The 27,406-nt window shown below is 47.5% G+C and overlaps 1 protein-coding gene across 1 annotated transcript in view; it reads left to right on the top strand.

The window, feature by feature from the left end:
• FSTL4 (follistatin like 4) overlaps window positions 1-27,406 on the top strand; it is a 379,397-nt gene that overhangs the window by 150,470 nt on the left and 201,521 nt on the right. Inside the window, exon 4 of the mRNA XM_031449010.2 lies at window positions 25,383-25,631. Within this exon, the coding sequence (XP_031304870.1) occupies window positions 25,383-25,631 (249 nt within the window). The remainder of the gene's footprint in view (window positions 1-25,382; window positions 25,632-27,406) is intronic.

Here is a 27,406-nt window from a genome sequence, read left to right as displayed (position 1 = left end):
TTTGAAAGTTAGAGTTCATCTCCTTTGTAAGGCCCATCTGATCTTCATTGTGTGGAGTAGATATTGTGGGAGAAGCAGGAATGTCATGGTGAGAACCTCTCTCTACTGGCTAACATGTTTGGGGAGGCCATGTGTTATGGAAAAGCACTGGTTAGGGAATTATCATATCTGGGTTCAAATTCCATTTTCTTCTCTAACCAGTATGAACTTGGACAAATCACAACCTCTCTGAGCCTCAGTTTCCTCATATGTTAAAATATATGTGTATATGTGTATGTGTGTGTGTGTGTGTGTATGTGCTTGTGTGTATAAAATGGACCCGTCTTGCCCAGTTCATATGGGCTATGATGAGGCACCAATGAGAGAAAAGAGATGATTGGATCTCTGTCAAATCCTCTGTTGGGTATTCTGTTTGGTGGAGTTAATTGTCAGTGAGATAAATCCAATATTACTTGGCTCCATTCATGGGAGTTTGGTATCTGTCTTCAGATACCTGGGGAGATTTTACATATAAATAAGTTATTCCATATAAAATGTCTCCAAGTGTCTTGCACAGAGTAAGCACTTAATAAGTACTAGTGTTACTATTATGTTACTGGAAAGGCCTTCAAAGTTCTTACTGGACCCTGAACACAATTTTTATCTGTACCCAGGGAGACCTGTGAGCACTTGTGTGGTTTTCATGTTACTCATAGTGGTGAAACAAATGACCACAAAACTTAGCAGCTTTAAAAAACAACCTGTGTATTACGTCTCACAGTCATGTAAGGAACGTGGTCAGGGCTCAGCTGGGTGTTCTGCTACTGCAGATGGCATTGGTGGGGTGCTCAGTGAATTCAGCTGCCAGCTGGGCTAGAATTGAGGGGCCTGGCCTGTGTCACTCACATGTCTGGTACCTTGGCAGGGTCAACTGGACCCCTCTTCTCCTCCCAAATCCATCCTGCAGATCGTCAGACTTCTTATAGGGTGGCCCGGGCTCCAGAGTGAGTGTTCCAAGACACCCTTGTAGAAGCTGCAAGGCTTCTCTGCCTCAGGAGTCCCAGTCATGTCCGTCACACTCTATGGTCAAGCAAGTCACTAAGGACAGCCCAGACTTGAGGGGAGGGCAGTGAGACCCTGCCTCTCAGAGGCATTGGATAATGTGTTGCCCTCTATAATCTCCCACAGGTAGTAACTCTCATCTCTCGGTAGTAAGTAAGAGAAAGGAGAAGGCCACGCCTGGGTTCAGTGGGCAAGGGTGGGGTGATTCCCCTCTGCCTTTGGAGTGGGGGCATGAGTGCCCCATTTTTGCCTTCCCTGACTTGGGACTTTCTCCTTCAGAATGTGTAACCCGCCCTCTCTCCATTACCCTATTTTCTTCCCATCACCCGTTCATTCTGATTGCACCTAACTACTGTCTACCGGGAAGTTTCACTAGAAATTTTATGGTTCACCACCAGTTTTCAGGAATGGCAGGGCTTTGATCTATGCTGGGGACTCGTGTCTTTATCAGGTGCCCTTTTCCTCTAGGCCTCGTCCATGCCTTTGGGACAAGCCTTCTGAGGACTTTGCTGACCACCCTCTGTGGTTTTGCCAAGTCACAGTTAAGCAAGGTCAGCCAGGTATCTCTACATCCAATTATGTGTGTGTCCTTCCACCAGCAGTGAAAACCTCAAATGATTGTATTACCTCTAATTCTACCCAGTGGACTCATACTGAATTGCACAAAGGGAATTTGTGGAAGGAAGGAAGCAAGCAAGCAAGCAAGCAAGCAAGCAGGCTAGCTTATTATTTTAGAAAGCCATATTGTACTCTTTTGTAGAGTAAGATTTTGATACGAGTTTGGCTAAAATGACACACACAGGGAGCAAAGGCATGCCTGAACAGTTATTATTCCACTTCTTTGTGAGTTCACGAATGCATCTGCAACCAAACGTATGAGGGCTCTGACTTGTCCGTTCCTCTCCCAGGTCCTACTGAGATGGCAGTGATGAACTGGAGACTTTATATTCATTTCCATAGCAACAAACATCAATGTCCCACAGCCACTCCCTGAAACCTTTGCAAATGCTACTTTCCCATTAAGCCCAACCCCTGGGAGATGGCGAAGTGTTTGCAGAAGCTGCAAGACTCCCCCCGCAGGGCCACTGTGGCTGGAGCAAGACTAGGTCGGAAGAAGAATGTCTGGCTCTATGTACCTAGAAACAGCAGGTGAAACAAAGACAATTAACTAAATCAGTTTTTCTCCAATTATTTCTTCTCTTGTAAAGTTTGCCCCTAGTGTGAAAAACTCACTTCCAACTTTTGTTCCATGCACAGGCAGCTTTATATCTAGAGTTTGGAAATTGCCTGGACAAGGAAGAACTGCATCTCACATTTTCTAAGTGCTCTGTGTATCTTGTGGCAACCCAATCTTCCTCAAATACTAATTATGAGCATTTATTTACGGCTTACATCTCAAATGCTGATGGTATGCAGTGTGTGTCTGTGACCAATGACCTGCCATTAATCAATAATCAGAGATCTGAAAAAAAGAATGTGTGAACTATGGTACAGACCCAGTTAACCTGAAATAGGAGGGAAGGGACTTGATCCTCTAATTGAGTTACACCCTGGTGTGGTGTGTGCCTGTGGATTCTGGGAGGTCGCTGAGGGACCACAGCCTCAGGCTGAGAGTTGATGCCTCGTGGGAATGGGACCTCAGCTTACCCTGCTCCGTCCTCCTTCCTGTGGGCAACTGGGAAGTACAGACACCCGTAACACAGTGAACCCCAGTGGCCTCAAATGTGTTTAAGCTCAAGAGCCTTGAGATCCACAGACGACAGACTTAATTTTGAGCCAGGCAGGTTCTGAAGGGAGAATGAGCTTGGACCTATTTCCCATCCTGGACATCTTCTGTCAGCATGATTGCTGTCACAGCTGCCCTGTTTCTTTCTATTTCCTTGGGTGGTGGTGGTATGAGTGCAAGATCTGGTCCCAGGCAATCCAGGCATAGAATCCTCCCTCTGCCTCTCTTCTCGCCTGAAACCCAGGGATACTAGAACCTCCCTCAGGAAACTGTGATGAAGATGAATGAGGTCCTGCCCGCAGGGCAGCTGGCACGGAGCCTGGTGCACACTAAGAGTTCAGCCCACACAGTGCCATCACCGTCGTCATCCTCGCCACCATCTGAATTGAGGGTTAAGGGGCAGCTCCTGAGTGTTAGTGACTCTGTGGTGATGGGCTTCCTGAGAACACAGCTCCACTGACATGAGCCACCAAGGGGCAGACGAGTTTAACCATGCCCAGGACCCAGGTTAGCCCACTCCAGAGATGAGATGGTCACAAGGCTACTTTTATGGGATCTTTAGTGTTTGATTCCTCCTCCCCCAGCCCTTTGTGGTGTTCGTAGGAGCCCACCTCTAAGGCAGGAAAGAGAACTGAAATCCCTGCCTGTGGACAGGGAGGCACTCATTCACTTCCAAAAAATGCAGCCAGGACTTAAGGATACAACTTAGAATAATGATGTTTGCGTCTAACGAGGTAACAGAGCTGGTGCTGCTCACATATCACATTTACTCCCTTCACAGTGAAGCAAGCTGGTGGCTGGGGATGGCAAACTGTGTGCTGGTCCTGGGCTGGGGCTTAGGAAAAGTCCCCAGGGGGAAAAAAAAGAAACCATTTTAGAGTTGCGTTAAGGCTAATGGTCAAGGAGAAAGGGGCATCCCGAGCTCGAGGGCCCACTTGTATGTTTGCAGTCGTGGGTGGGCTGGTCTGCAGAGTGAAGATGCCCGTGGCACACCGACACCTGGACAGTCACTTCCTGTTTGCACAGGGCGCTGCGGCTGCTGCCGAGCCAAGCACCAGCACAGCATCCCCCGTTCATGAGTCTCTCACGTGCAGAATGTCTTGTCTTCACAGTGGACTGTTGGAACTTGTAATGGGCCTACCTCAGCCCTCCATCTCAACCCTCTGTCTTTCCTGTTTTGTTCACTTTGGACAGGGCACTCCCCACAGGCCTTTTCAGAGGCCCCCAAGGCTCCAGTCAGAGGTGACAGCAGGGAGAGGTCAGCAAGACACCAGGTCAGGGGCCCTGGGACAAGTCAGAGAGCCACAGATCACCACCCAGGTGGTGCAGCAAGTCCTTATTCTGTCATGACATGTGCAACAGGTTACATCATCAGTGTAGCATACCCAGGTATGGTAGACCAGAAGTCCGGCCCGGTTCACACACGTTAGCTGCAACCCTTTTCATATATACCACAGTTTTTCAGAATGCAAGTGTGTGAGAATGAGATTTTTATCAGGATAAATTTAAATCCACTCAGAATTCATTATCTTAAAAGTAACTCATTCCCAGTTTGGCACACCTCAGCCATTGTTATTCACACATTACTTGCAACCTCCCAACTAATAGAAGTTGACATCTGGTTTTAGAGGTGATTCTTCTCCCATTAGGGGCTTCCGATGAGTCCTTGAAATAACCACACCCCCAGCTGTCTCTCTCACCCTCTAAGAAAGCACCCCCAGCTTTACAGAAGGATCCATTGTGGACAGCAGATGTCCTCCACACCTGCCCTGGGAGACCTAGATGCCCACGTTCTGGTGCCACATGGCCAGGTGAAAACTCTGAACAGATGTTACCCTCAGCACAAGCAGGCCTGCCTCCCTGGTTGGGGGGGAGGCCAGGATCTTCCGGAATTCAGCACCCCGTGTGTCCCAGGTATAGGAGCTGGAGCCTTGCAGGGCTTCTCAGCATGTGGTCCACAGCTTTGGAGCCTAACTTCAGCCAGGGTGCTCATTTAAAAGCACATTCTCAAGCCCTGTCCCGGAACTACTGAATCAGAATCTCTGGGCATGGGGTCTAGGAATCTGCATTTTTACGCTGAACACTCACCCCTTCTCCGCCCCCAGTTATGTGCACTCCTGGCAGGAAGCACAGGTGAGGAGCACTCTTGTATAGCCCTCCCCCTGCCACCGCCCCTACAAAGCGGAGTCCAGTGTCTCTCAGGGCTTGGAGACCCTAGAGAAGGCAGCAGCCCTGCGAATGGGGAAAGGCAAGCCCTGAGATGGACAGTGACAGCTCTTCTGCCAGAAAGAGCCCTGTTCTCTCAGGCTTCTGGGTTCATTCCTTGAGAACAGTGTTTGGCTGTACAAACTGATAGAACAAGGAGCCCTTCCAAGTTCTAAGAACCTTTTAGTGGCCCCACACTGTGCTGGGAGCTGTGCATGAGCCATCTCTCATCCTTAGGCAAGGTACCAGTTATTATCTCTGCTCTATATCTGTAGAAACTTGAGGCCCAGAGAGGTTATTGGACTGGTCGAAGGCCACACAGCTGATAAAAGCAGAAACAAAGTTGTAAACCAGGGCTGGCTGACTCTTCTGGTGACACTGCCAGAATCTTCTGGAGGAGGTGTGAGCTAGCCTAAATGAAGGGACATTGGGGCATTTTCTGATTCTGTGCAACCAAACTTCCCCTGAGCCTTTGAGCTCAGAGGTCAAATGCTGAGAATGTGACAAGACAAGCTGAGACTGAGACGTGGTTTTAGGACTTGAAACCTTGGCTTACTCCTTCCAAAGCCTGTGCTGACTTTTGGAAGGAGGGGATATTTTAGCCAGGGTAGGGTTCCTGCCTTGTGAGGGCAGTGGTGTTTGCTAAGCTGAAGAAGGGACTTAGAGTTTCTCTCCATGTGTCATTGAAGCAGGGATTGGCATGTTGCCCACTGCAGGTTGAGGAACAACAGGACAGATGCCCACAGATTACTCCTCCTCCAGCCCCTTCTCTGCCACCACTTCCTTCCCTTCACGGCCCCACTGTCCCACCCTGCCAGGAGGCACAGAGCCGATAGATCTTCCCCCAGTCTCCTGTGCTGCTCATTGGCCATGGGAGCTGCATTATGAGTAATCAGAATTGTCGGTCTCTCCTCTAATGACCTCTGGCAGGAGACCACCTTCGGGACATTCTCCAATTAGAGAGTGACTGAGCTGGCAGGGCCTTGTGGCCTGTCTGCCCAGAGCCCCAGTGGAGTGACAGCAACTCATTATACAGGACACCCAAGTCCACTGGTCCTGTCAGTCAGCACAGCCCCAGGGAGGGGCAGGAGGCAGGTCTCCTCCTCACATCCTCAGGCTCCCAGCTACTCTGTGCTCCTTCCCTTCGTGGGGAAGACCCTCCTGTGGTCAGGCATAAAGGACCATGCTCGCTGTTCCAATAGCACATTCTGTGTTTTAAGAATTCCTACCTGGGAGAGATGGTTTCTTTTGAGATCACAGGCTGACTCTCAGGGATGGTGAATGAATCAGGGAAGATGAGAGCTATAGGGGAGGTCAAAAACAGTCCGGTTCCACCTGGCCCTAAACAGAAGAAGAGGGGGCCAAGACCAGAGAGAGGGAAGTCTTGTCCAGTGGGGTCCTCAACCCTGGGCAGGGGGACTGGAGCCTGCCCGAGTCATTCCTGCTTCCCTTCCTCTCACCCCAGATTCCAACACAGACTCTCCTTTCCATGTCTCTGTCCTCCCTTTAAGGCCTGCCCACACCAACAGGTGTGGAGACATCAGTGAGACAGTCATGGCCCTGTGACTGTGCATTCAGGACCAATTCCCCAGGACCAGTGCCAGCTCCAGAGCCATTGTATATATCAGAATAAAAGCGCCCCAATTGGGCAAACAGAGCCCTATGGGGTTTTGGCTTGGCAGATAGATGGCATCTTTGTGCAAAGAAAATAGTGTCCCTTCATCCAGACAAATTCAACCCCATGCCAGGAAACATAGGCTATGAACTGGGCTTAATCCCCCACCAAACATATTGCGCAGTGCACAAACTGCACAGCCATACATGGTGGTCATAAGCCATAAACCTCAGGGCAGAGTCCATTTCTGTCTTGTTCTCTAATATCTTCCCAGGACCTAGTGCCTAACCCATATAGGAGCACAAATTACTCAATAATGAATGAATGCATGCATTCATGCATGCATGCATGCTTTAACTTAAAGTTTAAATCTGTACTTTCAGAGAGGAACCCAGAAGGGCTATCCCAAGAAATGAATCTGCAGCAGTGGAGATTCAGATGTCATGAGAATCTTAGGAGGTCAGTTGAGCCTTAAATCTTCCCTCACAGGAGTCTGCTAATTACTTTGCCAAGTTTTCTGCTGAACAATCTGAACTCACATTCAAAATAGTTTTCCCTTATGTCTCTTTCTTAATATCTCAGCACAACCCCTGCTGTGGACAGTTGTTAAACCTCAGGCCTGGCAGTTTAACAGCTTCGCCGCCCAGGAAGGGCCTCGTCTTGTGTATGCCGGTTAGGATGCCCTGCTCTGGGTCCTGCTGAAGGGCAGTACCTGTCAGGACAGGCCATCAGTGTAGCTTGAGGACAGCTTCTGGGACAAATCTTGGGCTTTAGCTAAATCTCATTCTTTTTTGTCACTTTAATGAAATTTTGATATTAAAAAGATACACAAACTAAAACCTGTGTAGCAAAGGGTTTTTAAAACTTCTTAACACAATCACCCATGAAGAAAATCTACATTAAACACTTCTAATGTCTGGAACATAGTAAAATCTCGATAAATGTGAGCCCATGGCTCTTTTATGTTCACTCAAATAGGTTAATCCACAGTGTAAAATTTGGGCAAAATCTGATATAGGTGAGAAATTTTGCCATGTAAAGGATCTTTTGATTTATTTTTATAGATTCCCTTTTAATGGAATGATCATTTCATCAGTAGATGAGGAAAGAGCTAGCATTTTTCTGGAGGCTGCTGTGGACTAGGGGGTGTGCCAAGTGTTTTATGCTCATTGCTGTATTCTTCTCTGCCAGCCTTGGGAAGATTTGTTCTCTCATTTTCCAGATGTGGAGCTCAAGATCGTTCAGCCCCAGAGCCAGCATTCTTTCCCTTCTCGGGTATTTAGAAGTGAGCCCAGTTATGGGAACGGTCCATAGTGAACTCAGCTAAAATTGCCTATGTGACCACATGGTTGGGTCACTGCCAGCTTTCCTGTCCAGACCAGCCTTCCTCTGGCCTGGGATGGGCAATGTTGCCCTTCAGAGGACACCGTCATTTAACCCATCAGTACTGCAGCATCACCAGCAGAGGGGTGGCATGGACCAGCAAACCAAGGGGAGGTGGAAGGGACGTAGGTGCCCCTGGACATTTGAAATATCAAAACTGAGTGATTTCAAACTCAGAGCTCTTCAAAATATGCCATCTCCTTGTCTCTGATGCGTTGAATAAAAATCTCTTTTATTCCCCATCTCTAAAACATTTCATTTCCATCAGGTTGTATATTCCTCAAATTTCCTATGAATTCCCTGCATTGTCAGCTGGTCTCAGGAGAGTGCTTTCCTCAGACTGACATGATTATTTCATAAGATTTCCCAACATGGCCTCCTGCACTGCCCACAGGTCTCTGCTAGTAACTGGTGAGTGAAATTCCTCTGCAGGGACTTTTTGGACTACTAGAAAGCTCAGAGGCACCATCTGCCCCAGAGAAGCTGCCTGCCCCACGTCCCGGTGGTCCCTGAAACCAGGGGCACAGGCGCCCCTGGTGTTGTCGCACTGGGTGCCCTTTCTTACGGGCAGCCAATCCTGGTTCACAGAGGCAGGCACGGCCCCACTCATCTGTGCATGCCCTCTGCCCCGGAGCAAGTGGTGACGTCTGAGGGTGAGTTGATTCACCACTGGACCCACAGCACTGCCCCCACCTCCACCCTCGGCTTCAGCACGTGGACCATGTGCACAGATGGGTTCTCGTCCTGACCTGTGGGTGCCCAGCCTTTATGGGCCTACTGAGTGTTGTTTTGTGGAAAGGCTTATACTCATTCCTATCTGTCTTCTTCCTGACTGTGCAGGCCCCATGGTCTCCTTCATGAGTCATTTGGGAGACTCATTCTTAGAGCGGAAGAAAACAGTCTGTTTCTAACCACCTTGTCATCACCACCACCATCCCCTTCCTCATGCCGTGGGCCACCACTTCATCTCCACCGTCATCCCACCACTGCTCAATCCTGCCACCACCCTCCCCCTCACCTCTGTCACTGCCTCCACCCCACGCCTTGTCCCCGTTCCAGTCCCCAGTCAAAGTCTCCCTGCACCTCTCCCTCTCCGCACCATCACCACCTCTTCCCAGCACACAGCTGTCTGGAAGCTCCTATTTACATGGGGCAGAGGCTTCATTCCTCATGTTGCCCTGGAATCAGGCAGCACACCTCCTGTGAGGTTCAGAAACAGATATGCGGAGCATCTCCTCTGCGGGGAGCAGCATGGGCAGTCCCTCGGCGGGGGCACAGGGTACATGAGCAGCAAGGTGGGAGCCTCCCCAGGGAGGAAGACGTGCTCACTTCAGCTCCTAAAATGCGTATGGAACAGCCAGAGGTGCCATGTGAATGGGATGAGGACTGAAGTTTCCGTTGATGTAAATGAACACAGGTTCGGGCTGCCGCCTCCATCGAGGTGAGCAGTGCTGAGGGGTCAGACAGGAGGCGGAGGCACCGGCCAGGAAACAAGTTACTTTGTGCGGTCCGAGGACACCGCCCACGTGCCAGCTCCAAACTGTTGTGCCAGAAATGCCAGGGGACCTCTTCTTTCTCCTTTACGGTCCTGATACAGAAACTGTGGACAGAAACTTCACAACTGGGGCTTGGCTGCTGGAAGGCCACACAGCTCTGGTCTGTTCTCTGTTCATTTGGCCTCAGGCTCTCAGAGCACCAGACCAGGAGCCTCATTCATTAGAACAGTAACCTCAGTCCTGAGGCCCGAGTGTGTTATTTCTGAGCTGTTAACATCCTGTACACGTAAAGGAAAAATAAGATAGGTTTGGCAAGAGTTTCTTTTAAAGTAGGCTGAATAACCTAATTAAGCGCATCGTTTTCAAATTAAACACAAATTTCCTAATGCAGAGGTGGAATTGTTAAATTTCACAAATTTCCACACTTGAGAATTGTCTAAGAATAATTTTCCAGGCTGACACTCTTTTCTTCTTGATGTGCACTCACTGCCTGGGTGATATCATCTAGTCTCATGATTTTAAAATCTTCCAAATCTCTGTCTCCAGTTCACACCTCTTTCCTGAACTCCAGGCTCACAGAACCAACTGCCCCTTGATTTTCTTCTCTTGGACACTTAGAAATCCCAGTCTCAGCGTAGTTGGAACAAAACTCTTGATTTTATGGCCAAACCTGATCATCCCCCATACTCCCCATTTCAGTGAATATTAAGCCGCATTTACCTGGTTATTCAGGCAAAAACCTTGACCCTCTCCTTCACGCACAGCATCATCTGCTGTGTCAGCAAGCTGTGCCTAAAATAGCACAGAAACCCGTCCGCTCCTCCCCCTGTCCCGGCTAGTCCAGGCCACTGGCATCTCTTGCTCTGGCATCTCCAGCAGCCTCCTAACTGGTCTCTCTGCGTCTCTGTTGGCCACCATGTCTGTCACCCCTCCCCCAGCAGCCAGAATCCATTTTAAAAGTGTAAATCATATCGATTCACTGTCCTGCTCAAAGCCTCCCAGTGGCTTGTCATCACACTTGGGATGCAGTCAAGGCTCCGCACAAGGCCCTGCCGGCTCTGTCCCACCTCCATCTTCATTCGCTCTCCTTCCATCCCCTTCACCCCAGCCACCCTTCTTGGTCTTCCTTGAAGACACCAAATCCATTCCATTCCCTGCAGGGATTTGGCATTTGTTCTGTCCTCAGATCCTCTCTGGTTCTTTCCCTCACTTCATGCAAGGACCTCAGTATAGACTGAAAGGCCACCACCTCCTCCAAGAAGCCTTCCCTGACCACTTCATCTGAATAACCTCTCACCCCTTCCCTCCTCATCCAGTTTCACTGATTTCTTTTTCTTCATGACACTGATCACTTCCTGTCTGTCTCTTCCACTTGACTTTAAGCTGCATAAGGGCAGGGATTGTGTGTGTTGTGGTCACTACTCTATCTCTAGTATGTAGAACAGGGCCTGGTACACGGTAGTGCTCAATAGGGGCACTATCTGCACCAGTAATGCCCAGCCCAGCCTGCTGCCCCTTCTGCCCAGCTCTGTGTCCTATGAGCTGTCATTCAAGATGACAAGCTAGGCTTCCTCGTGATTCTCCCAAGAGCAGCATTTGGACTCATTTCTGAAGGGAGTGCGTAGGTGTCAGAAAGACTCTACTTCCAGAGCCAACTTAACAGTGTCTCCCAGGGTCAGGGTGTGGCCATTTGGAGAACATACACCGAGACAGCAGATGGAGAGCTGAGCAAACAGAAACTAGGCCTCCTCTAAGCACAGCCGTCTGGCCTGGCATCCTGCAAGAGGGGAAGTGCAGAGAGCAGCCAGGGAGTCCAGGAATGACGATAGAACTTGCAGGGCTCACTGCACAGTGAGAATGTGGGACCCCAGCGAGGGTGAGAAAGTCCAGCCCACCTCCCCTGAGTTCCATGCCCCAACCCAGCACAGACGGGCCTCCCCCAAGGGCTTGCATGCCCTGCTCCGGGGGCTGTGCAGTAGCTGACTAGAGGGCGGGCCAGGGGCCCCACCATATGTACCGTGGTGCTGTCAGCCCGGGGCAAGGGCAGCACCATCATGCCCCACCCTGAAGTGCCTGGCAGTATGGGTCCAACACCCTGCTCATGCCCCCACCCGGACTCCTGCCAGGGGTGGAGGTCAACGACAAAACGCAGATCCCTCCTGCAAAGTGACCCCCTCCTGGCCTAAGGTGGAAGGTGCAGCCAAGATGAGTAGGGGAAGGCCACCCAGGGCAGCAGGGGTAGGAAGAGGCAGCAGAGCCCCGTCTTGGGATGAGGAGGTGGCATGAGTCAGGACTGCACATGAGCAGGGCTCAAAGCCCTGACACATCCTCCAGTGACTGTCCCATCAGATCTTATAAAACACAAATTCAAAGATAATTATTAAGAATTTCAAGCCAGCAACTCCAAAGCATTAATCCCCAGTCACAGGGTCCCTCTGAGTATGGGGACCCTGTATTCCTGCCCCAGTCACATACCCACCTGTAATCCCAGAAAGGTGGGCCAAACAGGATTGCTCTGTGACCCTCTCTGGCTTCAGAAGCAGCTCTGCGGCATGAGCAGCTCCGGGTCACAGCCAGGCTCCCACTGACTTCCTGCTCCTGCGCTGTGGTGGCACTGCTAGAGATTATCTGATTTCATCAGGGAATTTACACAGGCGCCCTGTCTGAGGGCCCCACCACCCTCCCAGAATCAAGACCAGAGTCTTTCCACCCAACCTGTATAGGTGATAAGCCCTTGCATTGCTTCGGATTTGGGAACAATGTAAAAGATTTCTTAAATATCTGTTTGTGATCACTTAATCTGAAGTGTTGTCTTAAAAAAAGTAAAACCTGAACGTGGATTTGTTTTAAATTGAAGTATAATTTACATGCAATGAATGTATAGGTCTTTGTCAATAATTTGGGACAAATGTATACACCATCACTCAAATCAAAACTTTAAACATTTCTATCACCCTAGAAAGTGATCTCCAGTTCCTTTCCAGTCAGCCTTCCCCCACACCACTGTTACAGTTCTGATCACTACAGATGACCTTAGCTCTTCCTGAACACCATGTAAGTGGAACTGTAGGGTAGGGAACCGTTGGCGTCTGGCTTCTTTCACCCAGCGTCACGTGTTTGAGTTTTCTCTGTGTCTTGGAAAGTAAGTTTGTTCCTTTATATTGCTGAGTTGTGTTTTGCTGTATGGCCACATCACAGTTTGCTGACTCATTCCTGCTGATTCACATTAGATCTGTTCGCATTTGGGGACTATTATAAATAAAGCTCCTGTGAAGATTTTTGTACATGTCCTTTCGTGGACCTAAACTTTCATTTCTCTTGGATGAATACTTACAGATGGCAGACACATAAGAAGATGCTCAACATCATCAGTCATTAGGAAATGCAAATTAAAACCACAAGAATATACCATTAAACACCTATTAGAATTTCTAAAATTTAAAAGACTGACCGTAGCAAGTGTTGGCAAGGGTATGGGAGAAACAGAACACTCGTTTACTGCTGGTGGGACTGTTTTCTAGCTTGGTGATTTCTTTTCTTACCTTTATTTTCTTCCTTCTGCTTCCTTCTTTTTCTTCTTAGAGTGGGACCTCCACTGTTTCTGATGAGAAATAAAACATCATTCTTACTACTCTCTTAAAGTTGATGTATCTTTTTCCTCTGACTGAGTTTTCATTTTCTTGTTATCATTGGTTTTCAGTAGTTTGATGGTGGTTTGCTTTGTGGTTTCCTTTGTAGGAGTTCCTTTTACTTGGGTTCACTCACCTTATTGGATATTTGGTTGATATCTTTCAGTTTTGTAAACTTTTATCCAATGTCTTCTCAAGTGTTCCTTTTGCCCTATTCTTTCTCTTGTTTCCTAAAACTCCAATTATATGTATGTTAGTCCTGGTCAGATTATCCCCCAGCTCTTTAGTGATCTGTTCTATTTTTTTTCATTATTCTTCTCTGCACTTCAGTCTAGGCCTTTTTATTATTGACTTGTCTTTGAATTTATTGATCTCATTATCTGTTGTGTCCAGTCAGCTTATTCTTATCAAAGTCCATTTAATAAAGCCTTTATTTCATATATTGTATATTTTAATTCTATTATAGGCTTGTTTTTCTCTGAATTTGATTTACTTAGACATGTATTTCTTCATTACTATCACATGACTTTGAAAAAGATAGGACTTTTAATTCATCTGGTTTTTCTTGTTATAATGGGAACAACAACCTATTGTACAATTCTCTGTCCAAGACAGAAGTAGAATTCTGTCTGAATTTTTAGATGCCCTGTTATTTTAATTTTCCATATTACTAGAAAATTGTAAGAATGATACGAGGAACTCTCATATGTACTTCACCAAAGACCCCATTCACATTTTGCCAACAGTGTCCTTTTTAGTAAGAGAATTCAAACCAAATCACCTGTTTTCAGCCTGCTTCAATTTAGAACAGTTCTTCAGTCCTTCCTTGCCCTTCATATTCTTAACATTTTTTTTAAAGATTTTAGGCCAGTCATCTTAATGTCTCTCAATTTGGATTTGTCTGATGTTTCCTCATGACTACATCAAGGTTATGAATTTAGGGCAAGAATGTAACTGAAGTTATCATGAGCTCTTCTGCATCCCACCAGTTAAGAATTGATGTCAACTTGTTTTGTGATAAGACATATTGAAACTATGTAAGTATCCTGTTATTCCTCTTTCGTCCACTAGTTGTAGCATTTATTGATTTTTTTTTTTTGGCCTAAAATAATTAGTACTATGATTGCCAAATGAAAATTTTCTAATTCCTTAATTTCTTCTACTTTTATTAATTGAAATTCTCTTGTATGGAAGAATTTTCTCCCCATTTATTTGCTCACTTTTAAAAAATCAATTGGATTTGTGCATTTCTCTTTATTCTTTTGGGATATTATTTGCTACTATCATTATTTATTTTCATGCTCAAAGTGTCCCAGAATTGGCCAGTGGGCTCTTCCTCAAACTGGCTTCTGCATCCTTTGATATGTCCCATGATTTCTTAAAGTGCTTTCTTACTTTCTGGCACAACAGGATATTCTGGGCTATTCTTATACTTGCCCTGCCCCTTCCTTGGAATAAGCCATTTCTTCAGAGATCTTTGGTTCACGTTAGTGGTGAATTGTATTTAGAAACCAAGACATGATAGTAAAACATGCTCCTCGCTCCTGGGGTTTTGCTGCTCCCGGATCCTCTAAGAGAAGAGATGCAGAAAGTATGTGTGTGTGTACTTACAGGGTGCATTCTATAGGGTTCCTTCTAGCTTCCCTCTTTTCATATTTGTAACTCTCCTCTTCAGTGAGAGACTTAGCTCCCATTATCCTCATTGTGTTTATTTACTGCTCAGTGCCCTGTATGTAATGTAATTTTCTGACCCCACCTTCCTCTGTGGGTCCCAATCCCACCTTGCCATCCCCCAATGCAGTTGCCTACCAGAACCAACTTGACCATCATCCTTGGGTCCCCTTCCTTGTGATGCCCTTCCCCCACCTTGGCCACCATCATGCTCTGCTGCCTCCCTCTTAACTATGAATTTTTGAAGCAAAAATATTATCAGCATTTTTTCTCCTTAGAATCAAAAAGCAGAACTCACTCTGACATGCTTCAAGTTGAGATAATAAGTATGCTTGTTGTAACAAATCAAAGATAATTTTGCTTTAGTTACTATGACCTGCTTAGAAGGATATTTTGATTTTTAATATTGTCTAAGTTTGCCACTATAAGTAAGATTGAACCAATACCAGTTACAGAATGACTTCTGGCCATGCTTTAGGTAGAAATGTGTCAATGAGAGTAAAGCCCTCACTTTCTGACGCTGCTGCCTCAGGAGAGCAGGCTTGTTTGGGTCAATATAAACTAGAGATCAGATGACACTAGGGCTCAGAGACCCTCACTGTGCCTAAAGGCGTTGCTTTTTCAGAAGATACTTCAGACTCAACTCCATCGTTTTTATTTCTTGTATCAGAAGTGGTCCCAAAGGGCTCAGCCACTGACCTTGCATTTGTCTCCAGCTACATCTGTATACTGAGGACAGTACTGCTCCTGAGAGGCCCCACTCTGGGCTTTGAGGTAGAAGTTAGGGACATAGGTTATTGGAGACAGCTGTGTCCTTTTTCCCTCCACTACACCCCATTAATAGACTTCTCTTTCTTGTTTGACTTTCTGGTGATGGAAGAGCTTAAATTTGCTCTAAACATGCATCTGGACTCAGGAAAATTACCACAGGCTATCTGGCAATGACCCAGCCTTTTCTGAGTCTCTTGTGTGGCAAGAACAGTTATCAGAACTTTCCAAAGAGCTAATAGTGCTGTGTTGAAAGCCATATCTCTGTGTTTATCTTAGTTTCTTCATTGTTATGTAATATTTTTAAAAGTCATAATCTGACTTCTGCCACTGGCAATGTGGCAGAGAAATATATTTTTAAATTCTTTTAAGCATTGATGTGCTGGTAAGAATATAAGGAATACTTAGAGGCTAAAGAAGCAAGTGAAACCAGGAACCCAGAGAGATAATGTAGCCATGACACTGGCTTTATCTCGAGGGCTTTTGCCAAACTGGGTGAACATCAGCTTTAGTTTGTACACTCAGCATAATTCAGGGTACCAGGGACACGTCCCAGGTCCTTTCAAGGTGGACACATTTGGGAAAATTCCACCGCCTACCTGGGACTCCAAGGGGTTACACTCATAGTGGAAGAGTAAACAAGAAAGAAACCTACCCTGTTCCTGCAAGTATGAGAAAATGTGCTTGTCTCAAATCTTGGCACAAAATTAGAGTAGAGGGAAAAAGTCCCATAATGACATATGACCATATGACCATATGCTGATCGCCACAGGAAATTGTGGGTCAGATGCAAACTACCTAGGTAGTCGGAAAAATCTGACATGAAATTGAGTTTAACCCAGAACTGTGGAGTCCTTGGGTGTCTGGCACAATCAAGATGAGCCCATCTTCAAACTGTGCATCCAAAATTTTCAGATAAACTTCCAGGAAATCTGAGATCATTCTTTAAAAAAAAAAATTCTTAAAACGCCATGAAGGAAAGCGCCACATAACAAGCAGCACAAATAGCAAAATGACACAGAATATAAAATATGTATGTTTAATATTTTAAAGATTGAAATATGATTGAAAATCAAGAGATTCTACAAGTGACATATCATTGTGAAGAACTAAATAGGACTTCTAGAAATAAAAATTCAAAGTTAAACACTCAGTGGGAGCATGTAAGAATAGATTAGAAGAAGCTGAAGAGGGAATTCAGGAGCTGGAAGATGAATTGGAAAAAATTACACAGCATGCAGCACAGAGAAACCAAATACGGGGGATGTGAAAGAGATAAGAGATACTGAGGTAGAACAAGAACTTGTAACACATGTCTAATCAGAATGCCTGGGGGAAAAAAGGAGAGAAATAATGGAGCAGAGATATCTAAAGGAAGGTAGCTGTGAGTTTCATAAATTGATGAATGACTTAAATCCTCACTTCCTGGAAACCCAATGAATTACAGGCAGAACAAATGCAAAGAAATATGCATACTTACATCATAGAGAAACTGCAGAAAACCAAAGAGAAGATCTTAACACTATCCAAAAAGAAGAGATGGATTACCTGCAAAGGAAAGGAAAGGCTGTCAGCTGACATCTCAGTGAGGGCAAAGAGCAAGGGGGTAAAATGTTTATTGAGTTGAGAGGAAAAATCTGTGATTACAGAATTAATTATACAGCATAAATATTTCTTTAAAATGAGGATAAAAATGGATCTTTTGGTGGGAGGAGGTAATCTGATTGATTGATTGACTGATTGAATGGAGGTACTGGGGATTGAACCCAGGATATCCTGCATGCTAAGCACATGCTTTACCACTGAGCTATACCCTCCCCCTGAAAAACGGATGTTTTAGACACACACAACCATGAGAATTTGAGGAATAAGGAGGAATTATGAGGAATAAAGATAGAATATGTACTATTGTCATATATTTAGGTCAGGAAAGGAGCGATTGGAATTTATATGCTCTGAGGTTCTTCATATGGAGGATAAAATGATTGGTTAATGTTAGACCCTGGGTTAATTACACATTTTTTTAAGTTTATGGAATGCAGAGTAGAAGAATAAATAGGGTATATTTTTTTATATGAGTAGAAGAAAAAAATGAAAGGTGAAGTATTTGATCCAGACTAAGGAAACAAAAGAAAGAGGACCACAGAAAGAGGCAAACAACAACCTAATTAGACTATATAAATGAATGATGACACATGTATACAGTGGGCACTGTAAGTGAAAAATGAATGAATGTCAGGTATATGCAAAGATGTAGATGAAACAAAACATAGTGTAAAAGCAAAGGAGGTAACTCTCAGATACATAAATACAATATGATACATGTCTGTAAAGTTCAGAAACATGGGGAAAAGGCAATATATTGCATAGAAATACAAGGATGAGATCAAACTACAAAGAAAAGCAAAATAATAATAAATACAAAATTCCTGATCCTGTTTCCCTCTGAGTGGAAACGAGGAAATAGAATTGGAGGGGGGAACATGGAGAAATTCGAAACTAATGAAACTGGGTTTTGTCTTTAAGTGGGTAGGTGAGTACGTGGTTGTTCATCGTAGTGTAATGCTTATGCTGTCCACAGGGTGTATAAGTGTTCTTTTATATCTCCTCATTATTTAATAAGAATAGCTTAAACATTTGCAGTTATTTTAATGTGGCTTTTATGTGGTGTGAAATAGGGTTCCGATGTTGTTTTATTCCAAGTGGATAGCCAGGTGCCTCAGCATTATTTATCAAGTGACTGCCACTTTCCCCATTCAGTGGCCACTCTTGTCATACACTGAATTTTCAGATACAGGGATTTATTTCTGGAGCCTGTCTTTTATTGCCACGTCTACAGTCATTCATCTGTCTATTCCTCAGTCAGTGTCTTACTGATTTGATCATAGCAGCTCTCTGGTTTGATGTTGCTATTTGGTAAGGCACATCCCCCTTCACTATTCCTTTTCTTGTTTTTCTTGGTTATCTGGGGCCACTTACTCCTCCAAATGAACTTCTTAAGATGATTTTATCCAATTCCCAAAGGACTGAATTAAATTTGTAAATTTATGGTAATGTCTTCCCACCCAAGAATAAGAAATGTCTTTGCATTTGTTTAAATCTTATATTATGACCTTCAATGAGATTTTATAGTCTTTTTCGTATCAGTCCTATGACTTTCTTGTTAAATTTATTCATAAATATTTTATAGTTTTTACCATTATTATGAGTAGACTATTTTTTCCTTTCCATTTCTAAATATTTTGCTAATGAAGAGAAGAATGATTAATTTTGGTATATTTATCATCTGTCCAACCACCTCATCATAATTCTCTTACAATTTTAATATTTTTTGCCGAGAGTCTCTGGGTTTTCTAAGTATACAGATACACAATCAGCCAAAAGAGATAGTTGTGAGTTGCCTTTTCCGAATTTTTACCAATTATTTTATTTTCTTGTTTTCTATACTTCCTTTTTGAATGAAAATGATGATGACAAGTATCCGTCTCGATCCTGATGTTAATTAAAACAGTGTTTGGCTATTTAAGAGGACACACTTAAGCCTTCCTCTGTGCCTTTTCCCTTCACATTACTATTTGGAATAACTCCTGAACTTTAGGACTTTTTTCCTGTTTTTGCTCTGGACTTGGAGGTATGTCCTCTGCTTGATCTTGGAGGACCCTAATTTGAGTCTCCATAGTGACCATTCTCCCCTTAAATTTCTCTGATTTCCTTCTTGGTTCAGCAGTCATGGCTTTCTTGGAAAGCCTCCTTGCGCTGTACTCAGTTCTCCTGGAGTTTGGGTATTTTGCTGTCTCTGTTGAAGTTGTCATCCTTCTCCTCCAGCAGCTCTAACTCTGGTTGTTCTTCCTCCCCCGGAGGCTGGACTCCCTTTGTGTAGGTGGTTGTTGTCCACTGCCTGCTTCCTGGAGCTCAAGTCAGGTACCGAAGTACCTTGATGCAGTAGTGGTTTCACATCCAGAGTCTGGTAGGAAATGTGACCCTGAGGGCCTCTGTGTAGGAGTCCACAGGCCCCTGTGGACACACTTTGAGGCCGCCTCCTGCCTTCTGGTCACCTTGTGCTCTTCCGGTCTCAGGGGTAGAGCAGACCCAACCCACCCATTCATCCAGAAAGCTAGCCTCCCAGGGCCCTTGGGTCCACCTGCCAGAGGCCTCAGTAGCTACTGAGAAGAAATGCAGTTATCTATTTGATACTCTTATTAAGCTTTATTTTGATATTATTCAGCACATATTTTTATGGCTACTAATCCCCTTGAGAGAAAAGCACAAATCTTTGAGAGGAGAAACTGACAGCCTTCTGATGAGAAAATACCAAATTTTTCTGTGCTAGTATTAGGTATTTTCACTGAGCTGCATTTCTTTCTTTAAATGAATAATCACAAAGCACATATTATGCGCTCTGGTTATAAGGCACGTCCATGACGAGTGATCTACCCAGGTAATGTGTTGACCTGGGGGCAGCACTTGTGCAGCAGGTAAAGGGCCCTTGAAGAATTCAGCATCCCCTCTGTGCTCGCAAGTCTAAAGTGTTGGGAAGCAACACAGTGGCTCATGCTGAGTGTCTGCACAATAATCCTTGAAATAATTGGAGGCAGCCAGAGGAGTCACGGCCTTGAATCATTAGTTGGTGGAGAAGCAGGAACGAACCCACGTAATGAGGCATCAGTGAGAGAGTGAAGACCCATGGAGAGCAGCAACATCCAGCCCATCAGCTAGAAGATACAGGGAGCCCTGAGGAGCTAGAGAAAGTGACGAGGGAGCTTGGTACCAGGAGGAAAAATGAGGGCTTTGGTGACAGAGAATAAGACGGATGCAAACTGGAGAGGCTTTAGGCAAAGAACAGGAACTTGGGGATAAGAATGTTTTTGGAGGAAATGCTCTAAAACAAAACCGTTTTGTAAAAGAAACTCTTCCAAGGGCAGAAATCCTATTGTGCTGCACATTTTTATGCCGCTTTTCTTCCCAAGAATGTCTCTGAAACAACTCTTCAAAGGCCAGCTGAGATAACTTGATAGGGCAAATAGAGGCAAAAAGAAAAAGAAGTGATTGTTGTAGTTTTCTTACAGCCAAAAGATGAGCAAGTTAGAACACGGCTTTTATAGACACCCTAAATTCACAGATGCAAGGTTACTCTTCAGTCTCGAGGAAGTTCTGGACACCTCGCTCTTGTTATCACAAAGGAAGCTGAAGCTCCCGTGTGAAAGAGACTTCCTTGGGTGGAACCCAGACAGAACTCAGGTCTCTCGTCTCCCACCCTAGTGCTGTCCGCAATCTCCACTGTGGCTACTACTCAGTGTGTCACTGCGTCTGCTTCTTCAGACTCGTTGATTTCTGACTACTCAGATCTCTAGCCAGCGACCCTGGGTCTTTGCAGTGTCTTAAAAAGACTATCTTTCACCTGCATTTTCCTCAGCCCGCTCTGTGCTAGGCCCTGTGCTGAGCTCTGGACATACGTGGAACCTGGCCCTTGCCCTGAAACCAGAGGGACCACCCCATGCCTGCCTTGGAGTTTTGAGCGACTGTGATGTCCAGCTGCGGGGGCCCTGCTCCAGAGCCTGCTGCTCTGTCTGGGAGCCATAGGAGCAGGGGGTCCTCACTTTTACGGTGGGAAGTACGGCGTGCTGGCAAGCAGCTAGAACAAGCTCCAGGCCAGCCGCCTGGGAGCCCGTTTTAAGTGAAGCATGCCTGTGGGAGGCCTCAGGGGGAAAGCTCTGAGTCAGGTAACTTTACTGTCATCATACAATATAGAGGGAGAGCTGGCCTAACAGTGCAAAGGGCTCCCAGAGGGAAGAGAAACACCAGGACCGACCGAGGGAAGCGGTGGTCCGCAGGACTGGAACCTGTGCCAAGGCCGCTGCCTTTGGAACTGAGCTCCAGGGCTCGCCTGAGGTCAGGGGCCCGGAGCTGTGCAGTGGAGCCTGCAGAATTTGTGCTGCAGGCCAGTTCTGGTCACTGTGCCCTGGGAATGTGTGACTTCAGACTCCCCTGGAAGCTGGACAGACTTGACATGAGTCAAGGAAACTCCCGATGTAAGGGAACTGCCAGGGAAGCCTTTCCTCGAGGAATTACGTATGAAGCGTGCTGTGCCGAGTCTGCCTTTTGAAACTAGGCAGTACTTGCAGTATAAATATGCTCACGTCCTTGAGTGACCTCCCTAGGCTGTGTAAGGGGGGAGGGTGGCAAGCGGAGGACCACAGGTTCTCAGATGGAAAATGCTGCACTGGACAAACATGCCTGCAGGCAGTTAGCATCCCCAAGTCGACTGCTAAAGGGTTTCCTCTTGTGCGCCTTTCGGGGCACAGAGAGGAGAACACTCATTGGTTTACTTTGAGCCCAGGAACCAGTTACAGAGACTGAGTCAGAGTTTGGAAGCAGAATAACTGAGCTGTCTGTGCCCTGTGCCGTGGTCAGAGGTGAGGAAAGGAGCGAGGCTTCCCACTTCTGATGAACCAGGAAGGCCTGCTCTCTCTGTGGGATTCCCCCTCTTATCCCTCTGCTACTGGGGTCCGGCGGGCTTGGCTGCGACCACTGCCACACTCCACCACCCCCAGCCACGCTCGGAGTGGGCACTCCTGGGTCTGTAACTGTCACATCGAGCGAGAATCCTTGTTTGAATCACAGAGGGAGGCTTTAGCACTGACTGGTACAAATGGACTTGTTTCTCCTGCCACCATAACTTTCATGTAACAATTCCCATGTCTGACCGTGTTCAGTAAATTTAATTAGTGTTGAAAAGCAGCTTATTTGGTAAGATGATCAGTTTCTAACCTGGGTAAACGACTTTCTTTATGACCATAAATTAAGCACATTTCGTCTTTTTCAGGCGTCATGGTCGTCCCATAAATACTGTAGGCAGTTGCTGGCAGTCTCACTTGGTTACCTTCCCCATTACTGTTTTATCATCGTCCTGGTAGGAGTGGGGAATTCATTCTGTTTCAATAACAAGGAGGAAGTGGCGACAAGGGGCTCGTTTAACGAAACCATGCTTGGCCGGCATCTCAGCGGCCGGGGCTGGGACCCCAGGCCGCCCCTATGAACGGTGTTCTCAGCTTGTCGTGGGGCCTGCTGGCCACAGACTGGGAAGGGCAGGTGCAGGGCTTTCAAGCTGCTTTTGTCTTAATTGCAGATAATTAGGAATCAAATATTTGCCAACAGCCGATTTCCAAGTCAGAGAGAGCCTGAGTGCTCTTGGCAACTTCAAAGAACACAGGCTGGCACGAGTGTTTTCTTAACACTGACCCTTCAGAGCACAGCCTAGGGGAGGACCTCAGAGCCACACCTGCAGGCTGATCAAACGTGGGCATGGGAGGCACCACAAGTAGCCTTGGTCCTCAGAGTGTTCGCTGTCGCCTGCGCGTGCGGGCGTCTCAGAGGAGAAAGGGTCGGGCTGGGGGATTCTCCCCACCCCTGTCCCTGGCGAGCTGGCTTTCCTTTGATGCCTGGGCTGGACCAGGTGGTCTCTGAAGCACCTTCCTGCCCTGCTACTCCAGGTTCTAGTCCCCTTTACTCCAGAAGGCCCACCTCGACGGATTGCTGTCTCCCTCCGTGCCCCCGTCCTTCCATCTCCCCACTTGCAGGAGGCAAGAGAGATGCTACTGTGAACAGGTCACTGCATGCGGGGCCCCCTCCACCCTCCCATCTCAGGCTCTTGCCTGGCCTTTGAGTGCTAAAACAGGGTTAAGGAGAGCAGCTTGGAAAGCTGTTGTGTTTCTTAAATTCTGAACGTACACAGGCCATCCCCCCATGGGGCCTGACCCGTTGGGCCAGGGAGCAGAGCCAACCCTCTCTGGGTAGGGGAAGTCAGAGAGGAGCACTCAGGCTTGAGGTGGCAGCAGACACCTCACGGAGGGCATGGACCGCGAGGGTGAGTTGGAGCTGCTGTGCCCAGAGACAGCTCGGTCTGGGTGGGCAGCACGGGCAGGACACAAGCACCAGAGCAGGAGCTGAGAGACCAGAGGCTCAGAAACTCAGGCTCTGTTTCTTCAAAATGGGGCGGTTAGCAGGTGTCCTTCTCATCACACAGGGAAGCTTATTAAGCCGGTGATACAGTGGCAGCGCCTTGTGTCCTGGCCTCGTCTTGGGAAAAAAACAAAGGCTGATATTTTTAGAGCTAGCTGTGTAGTTTCTTCTAACAGCCGCCAGCACTTTCCAGGGTAACCCATTTTCCAACAACCCAGGAGAATCAAGCTAATCAAACACACTCTGTGGCAAAGCAGCCTTAAACACCAGGGGTGGAGGGCCTGCAGCCCAGAGCCCCCACTGCCGAGCGCCTTGGCTCCTGCTGCCCGTCAGCCTTGATGGCAGGACGAGCCCTGGGGCCGGTGAATGCCACCTGGCCTTCGTGTGACACACCAACAATTAGCAAAGTGGATAAAGGAGACTCAGATGCCCACTTAGGGTCTGCACTTTTACGCTGCTCAGAGATATTTTGACCTTCTAGTTTATTATGATTCAAGAAAAAGTCAATATTTCTTAGCTTGCCAAGGCTGGAGGAATTTAAATGAGTTATTGAATCAAGCAGTTAATCTACCGATAACTTATTTTTTTCCCTTTCAAATCTATAATGATGAAAAGCAGACTTAACCAAAAACAAGACAAGGAAGGGTTTTTTTTTTTTTAATTTCTTTAGGCATTTTAATCCCATGGGATAGGAGTTGAGGCCATACGTTCTCTTGACTGCCAGGGCCATTCTGTCTTCCCAGTATTTTGAAGAAGATTTAATTGAAACTTAAAAGCAAAGATTTCTGTGGCCATAAAATCTGCATTCATGTTTTAATTATTTGTGTTCTGATGTCCCTTTATAATTCTCTCAACTTCCTATCTGTTGCCATTCATGCCATGTGGCCATTGTCCAATTTTCTGGACTCTTTGGTCGTGTGGGTTATAGATGCTTATTTGACCCTCCCCATAAGTGTACCATTTCAACAATAAGCCGCTTTGCCAGCTGCCCTGCTGCTTTGGTGTGTGAGCTCTGGGCAGCACTGCGTGAGAGCATTATGGGCATGTGTTGGGGCAGGAGACACACAGCAGCGTGTTGGGGATGAGACCACAGCAGCACAGGAGCTGCTGTCTCCACGGCCTCAGGCTTCTCGCCCACGGCTGCAGCATTGTGCTCAGAAGGACTGAGCAGTGCACAGAGGCTGCTGGTGCCACCACTGACCTAGTGTGTCCTGGAGAACCATATTCTCCCCAGAGGAAAAGGTCAACCTCTGGCCTCCCTGCCTTGGCTGCCCCCCGATCCCGAACACTTAGAGGACTTCTTCCTCCCTACTCCACACTTACTCCTTAGACTCCACAGTGGCTCCCCATTGCCTAACACAGCGGACAGAAATTCCTCTGCTGGGCTTTCTGAGTCCAGCAAGATAGAACCACACCTTGCTACCCCTTATCCCCTCTCCCCCAACCCCTGCACAAAACTCCTCCTCCTGCCAGGTCTCCTGCCTCAGTCAGGCAAATGCTCCCTGCCATGTGGTTATGAGAGCCTTGGCTCAAGCCCTCTGTCCCTTGGAAAGCCCTCCTCCTCTCAGTCAGCAGGGTCCTTTGGTGCTTTGCCACTTCCATGTGGCCCTCAGTTGGCCCCTCCCTCCCAGGATGGGCAGGGGTTGTGTCTGAGATGTTTGATGGGAGCCAGCGGTAAAACCCGAGCTCTACATGGCAGGGCACTGCTCATACCACTCCCCCCCCCCCCGTTAGAGGGGCAAGGACCCCATGGGGCACCCCGAGCCCCCAGGCCTCAGCTTCACAGGCATATGGAGCTTCTGTCAGCATGCCCTGAAAGAGCTGTACAGGTGGCCCCGCCCCCACCCCCGAGGGCTTGCAGCTGACCCTCTATGTTTGTGTGCTGGCAGGACTTTCCGGCCACGACGCGCTGCCGGCCTCCTGCGGGAAGAAGCTCTGCGGCCGTGGGAGCAGGTGCACGCTCAGCAGGGAGACCGGGGAGCCTGAGTGCCGGTGCCTAGAGGCCTGCAGGCCCAGCTACATGCCTGTCTGCGGCTCCGACGGGCGGGTTTACGAAAACCACTGTGAGCTCCACCGAGCTGCCTGCCTGCTGGGAAAGAAGATCAGCATTGCCCACAGCAAGGACTGCTTCCTTAAAGGTAGGAGACGGCTCCTTTTGTGCTTGTGGGTTTCGGCATGGATTTCTAATGTCCTTCTGACAAATGAGCTGGGTGCTGAGTATGCAGGTTAAATGTGTCTTTAAAAAGAGAAAGACGGGAACCTTAACAGCATGGCAGCAGTGCGTGTTCATTTGTGTCCTCCTCCAGAGGCCCCTGCCCTTAGGGGAAGCCCCTGGGAGAGCAGATTCCAGGGAGGCGCACTGCCTGGTGCAGAGCATGTGTCTGGCGGGAGCCAGCTGGCAAGGTGCTGCCCGGGTCTCTCACACAGGGTGGGCAGGGAGCACGTCTGCCTCTCTGGACAGAGCCTCTTGCATCAGGAGGCTGTGCTGTGTGTAGACTCTGATCAGATGGACCCCAGCACAGTGGTCTCCCGCATGTAGGTTCTCCAGCTGTGGCCTGGAGCGGTCACAGACGGCATAGTGCTCCCTGGCCGAACACCTCTGAGCAAGATGAGGAAGGCCCTATGTGGACATCAGAACGTGTCTGTGGAGTTGGTGCCAAAGGGGCTTGCAGTATGACTCTTTTATACGCCTATGCTGTATTGAAGTGATGGGGACTAGGTTGTATTGCAAATAAATCATTTTTTCTTGTTGTTAAAAAAAAAAAAAAAGGCTCTGCACTGCGCTTGAATGAGAAGGGCTGTGCAGGATCCCAGTAACCGGTTAAGAGCCTCCAGGGCAGGGGCTGTGACTCTCGGTGTATGAGTATGTTCCCAGGACCTGGCGCAGGGCCTGCACCAAGACGGTGTCAACAGCCCACAGAAGCCTGATGATGTGAGAGTTAGAACGCAAATTCCCGTGTCCATGTGGTACTAGTGAATGGCGCCTGCCACAGCCTGTAGAAATATTTGTGACCCTGAAACCAAGTGATTAAATTAGGTGTTGTGAGGTGGCAGCAGTGGCATGTGCGCAGGTGGGAGCCGGCCCACTAGCCTGTGGGGGCAGTGGTGATGGGGAGTCCACCTGGGGCTGCGTGAGCTCAGAGGCCTGCTGTGGGGCAGGGCTGGGTCGAGGGGAGGAGACGGCAGGGCGGAACCTCGCCAAGTGCCTGCGACACTGGTGGACAGGGCTTCTATATTGTCACAGCTGCAGGGCCTGGGCACCCAGAGTGGGGGCCAAGCGCTCACGGGCGCCAGGACAGTGTGGTGGGAGGATTCACGGCGGAGGAGCCCAGGGCCCCACCCTGCCTGCGGGCCCTGGCCTCAGGGGGCCCAGAGCCAGTGGGGCTCTGGAAAGTCCAGTTTATCCTGTGATGGGAATAGTCTTGGACCCTTACGTGGCGCTTATGACGTGAATGCAGAGGTACTTCTGAAATCATGAGGCCCTTTATGGAAATGAGGCCAAAATGAGCCCAGGAAAAACGTCTGTGGCCTGGCCGTACTGCCCAGTGCAGGCCTGCTGACGCCTCAGCACCATGAGCACTAAACACTCGACCAGTGGCTCCAGGTTTATTGGCTGTGTTGAATTTTATAGACAGATCTTCCATTCTCCAGCTTCCAATATCACCCAGATTGCATCTTTCTAGAGGTTTTTCTTTCTGCATCAGAGTGTGCACAGCCTCCCTCACCACCGGTTATTTAAAAAGCATTTCTCACTTCACACGAGGGAAAATCAACCACCACAAAACTGGCTGCGGTGAGGGATGGCGGTGAGCTGGTGAGCATGGGGAGGGGGCAGGCACGCAGATTAGGTCTCTGTTCTGCCTCGTGCCGATTGAATTTATCCACCGAATCCTTCTGATTCATTGAGTTTGTC

Source organism: Camelus dromedarius, chromosome 3 (genome assembly GCF_036321535.1).
Source record: "Camelus dromedarius isolate mCamDro1 chromosome 3, mCamDro1.pat, whole genome shotgun sequence".
NCBI lineage: Eukaryota > Metazoa > Chordata > Mammalia > Artiodactyla > Camelidae > Camelus > Camelus dromedarius.
This window is presented reverse-complemented; position numbering and strand designations above follow the sequence as displayed.